At 34.6% G+C, this 3,364-nt stretch overlaps 1 protein-coding gene across 1 annotated transcript; it reads left to right on the top strand.

The window, feature by feature from the left end:
* The first annotated feature begins 249 nt into the window (after positions 1-249).
* LOC122607398 (RING-box protein 1a) lies at positions 250-2,981 on the top strand. The gene is made up of 5 exons (XM_043780363.1): positions 250-473; positions 561-611; positions 857-916; positions 2,509-2,580; positions 2,742-2,981. Exons 1-5 carry the CDS (start codon positions 344-346, stop codon positions 2,777-2,779), a joined length of 351 nt encoding a protein of 116 aa, XP_043636298.1. The 5' UTR covers positions 250-343; the 3' UTR covers positions 2,780-2,981.
* Positions 2,982-3,364: the final 383 nt, after the last annotated feature.

Genomic DNA, 3,364 nt, shown 5'->3' with positions numbered 1-3,364 from the left:
TTATAATACTCGTTGTTTTTGTCGTCTTCAACACCACCAACTGCCGCCACTACCCACATAACTGTTGTATTACCCATGCGGGAATAAGTCTAATATTACTCATATAATTTTAAATAATATTTAATAATATATTAAAATAGAAAAAGGAAACAATTTACCATTAACAAACCCCAAATTGCAAATAACAAAACCCAAAGGGCCACAAAAAGAATTTACATATATATGCGCCCATAAACCTACATAAGTATCGAATTACTATTATTTGCGAAAAGCCAAAAACACCAACCAAATCAAACTTGTGAGAAATCCATCTCTTTTTTGGCGTTAGGGTTTTTAATCTCCGATGGATTCCGATGTAACCATGGTCCCGGCCGGCGAAACCTCAACTATTCCGGCTGGACCTTCATCTTCTTCGAAGAAACCTAAAAGGTTTGAAATAAAAAAGTGGAACGCTGTTGCTCTTTGGGCTTGGGGTATGCCTCTCAAACCCTAATTTTATCTCTCTCTCTCTCTCAAATTAATTCATTATATATATATATTAATAAATTGATTATGTGCAGATATTGTTGTCGATAATTGTGCTATCTGCAGAAACCATATCATGGATCTCTGTAAGTACCTCTTTTTATTTATTTATTTATTTATTATTGATTATTAATGTAGGCGTTCGAGTCGAGCTCGGCTTATTAGATCGAGCTTGGAGTTTTATGAGAAAAGCTCTCGAAAACTTTGATAATTGTGTATATTGTTATAATAATTTGTATGTATTCAATAATAGGCTTTTTTCGCCTGTAGCTCGGGTTGTTTGGCACCCTTATTATTTAGCTAATTTTATTGATTTTTGATTTAATTATAGGTATTGAATGCCAAGCTAATCAGGCCAGTGCTACTAGTGAGGAGTGTACTGTGGCATGGGGTATGTTTTCTCAACCTAAACCCTAATTATATGTATATATATATACATATGTATATATTATATAGTGTATTGTTATATTGATATGTCGATTGTTCTTTAATATTATTTTATGTTTGTAAAATATGAAGAAGATGTGTTAAAAGTTGTGTTAATGCTTGTCTAGGCTCATAATTGGATGATTTAGGTAAGTACGTATAGTATTAAACGAGAGTTTGTGGCTTGAAGGTGTACATAGTTGTCTGTATTGGTTGTCGGATATTCAACGTTGGTACCAAGTAAGAGGCCCTAGCCTTTTAGGTATACTGTGTTAAGATAGATTGCATAAATTGAAATAGTTCTTAGTCTCAACACATGGAGCAACACAACGGTGCTGTTAGTTAACTTGTGAAAAGATGGTTCAAGATAGATAGATTAAATTATGTGAAACTCCCTATTTCTAACATGATCAGCTTGGTGTTGATTTCTTTCTTGGCTAGTGAAGTTATGTTGTTGAGCTTTTTCTGTGCAAGTTTGGCCTTGGTTACATAAATAGCTTACTAGATTACATAAGTCCAACTCAGTTTTTAAGTCGTATCCATATGTTTTTGTGGTACAAAGATGTTCTGTTTGCGTTCAGGTAGATTAGGGCAAGTGTTATGATTGGTCATTTGGATGTTGAAACGTATATTGCACTTCGAGATAATAAGTAATGAAGAAATAGAGACATCAGATATTGGTGAATGTGTAATATCTTTAAGCCAAACAGCATCTCTTCAAGGAAATGGGTTATGGTGTATTTATTTGAACAAGTATGAGTTGATGTGTCAAGGCCAGGTTTCTTGCATCAAGGAGTGTAAACTTGCTGAAGCTTTATATAAGCTTTGGTTGCCCATTCTCTCTTGCTGAAATTTCAATCATTCCTTCTCTCTACCCTCATAAGTTTGGTGCAGGTGGTTGCCTTATACTAAGCATTGAATAGTTGACCCGTGTTAATAGGAAACATATGATTCCTAGGTTTATATAGCTTTCTGTGGGGACTAAACGCGTTTCACATCTGGTACCTTTCCTTTTTTGTAATTGGAAGTGACGAAATTCATATTGTGAGATCTAGGTAGTTTTTTCATATAGATGCTTTGAGTTGTACCACTCTTTTTTTTTTTTCCCGAAATCAGTTTGAAATTGCCTTTTATTTTCTACAAAGATGGATGTTTTTTGCTATGTGGCTATTTGTTTCTTTGGAGTTCTTTAAGAAAGACTTTTGTTTTTTTAATCCTAATCTTATTATTTTGGCCTCCCTTTCTTTTATCAATTCTTGACATGTGTCTCCCAGATTTGTTATGCATTAGCTAGATGGAGTCACATAATGTGCTATTAGTTCTTATAGGATAGAGGTTGCACAACCAAATTACTTCTATGAATGCCTATCAGCTGTCATTGTTTGTGATACAGAGTGGTTTGTTTTTGCAATTAAACCAATGGATATCCTGCTTTCTGTTAATCAGACGAGCAAGTTAGATTAGCATTTGTCTGCGGCAAATGAACCTTGAATTGGGGGTTTAAATAACTTATGGACCTTGAATTTGGAATCACTTATTAATTATACATTGACACAGGTGTCTGCAACCATGCTTTTCACTTTCATTGCATCAGTCGTTGGCTAAAGACCCGCCAAGTTTGCCCACTAGGTATATCATGATACATTATCCGTTACTCTCTCTGTGTGTGTGTGTGTGTGTGTGTGTGTATGTGTGTAACTGTGTACACTCAATGTTTCTCTAGACACATACATGCTCTCTGAGAGGTCTAAACAGCTGTTATTGTGTTTTTTTTTATAAATATTTTGTAGACAACAGCGAGTGGGAGTTCCAAAAGTATGGTCATTAGAGAGCTTGACATGGCCACGGGTAGAAGTGAAGTTGCAAGTTACTGGAAGGGAACACACATTAAGCTCTGTTGCTTATCTTGTACTATCATTCTAACTTGCTATGATACATGGTTTTGAACTAGTAAAACGAGCATGTGTGCAGTTTCTTGAACCATATTTTCAGTACAAATGAACCTTCTTGGCTTTTGTTTTTTGGGTGTATCTTGATTGTTGTGCATGGTCATGGTTGTTTGGTTTGTGATATGAGATTTGCTTTTCATGGTTCCATTCGACGTTTATTGGATCAAACAGGCACAAGTAAAAGTTAACCAAGATAATAATTTAGATGCCGGTCAAGAAGTTAATTGCATGATGCCATGATGGTGTAACTGGGCTTAGAAGTAATTTCATATGTAACTTCATATGTGGTAACTGATTAGCTTAAGTTATTTGGATCATCTGGAGATGATACAAATCAATTTTAAGTGTTACTCATTTTGCTCTCTTTTTAAACCATGTAGATTTTATAGTATGCCATCTATCTCTAATCTTATAACTTATTTATAATAGCTTTTCAATAAGCAAACCTTTATTCCTAAACCACA

Source organism: Erigeron canadensis, chromosome 7, assembly GCF_010389155.1.
Source record: "Erigeron canadensis isolate Cc75 chromosome 7, C_canadensis_v1, whole genome shotgun sequence".
Classification (NCBI taxonomy): domain Eukaryota; kingdom Viridiplantae; phylum Streptophyta; class Magnoliopsida; order Asterales; family Asteraceae; genus Erigeron; species Erigeron canadensis.
The sequence above is the reverse complement of the archived record's forward strand: the minus strand, read 5'-3'. Positions and strand labels throughout refer to the sequence as shown.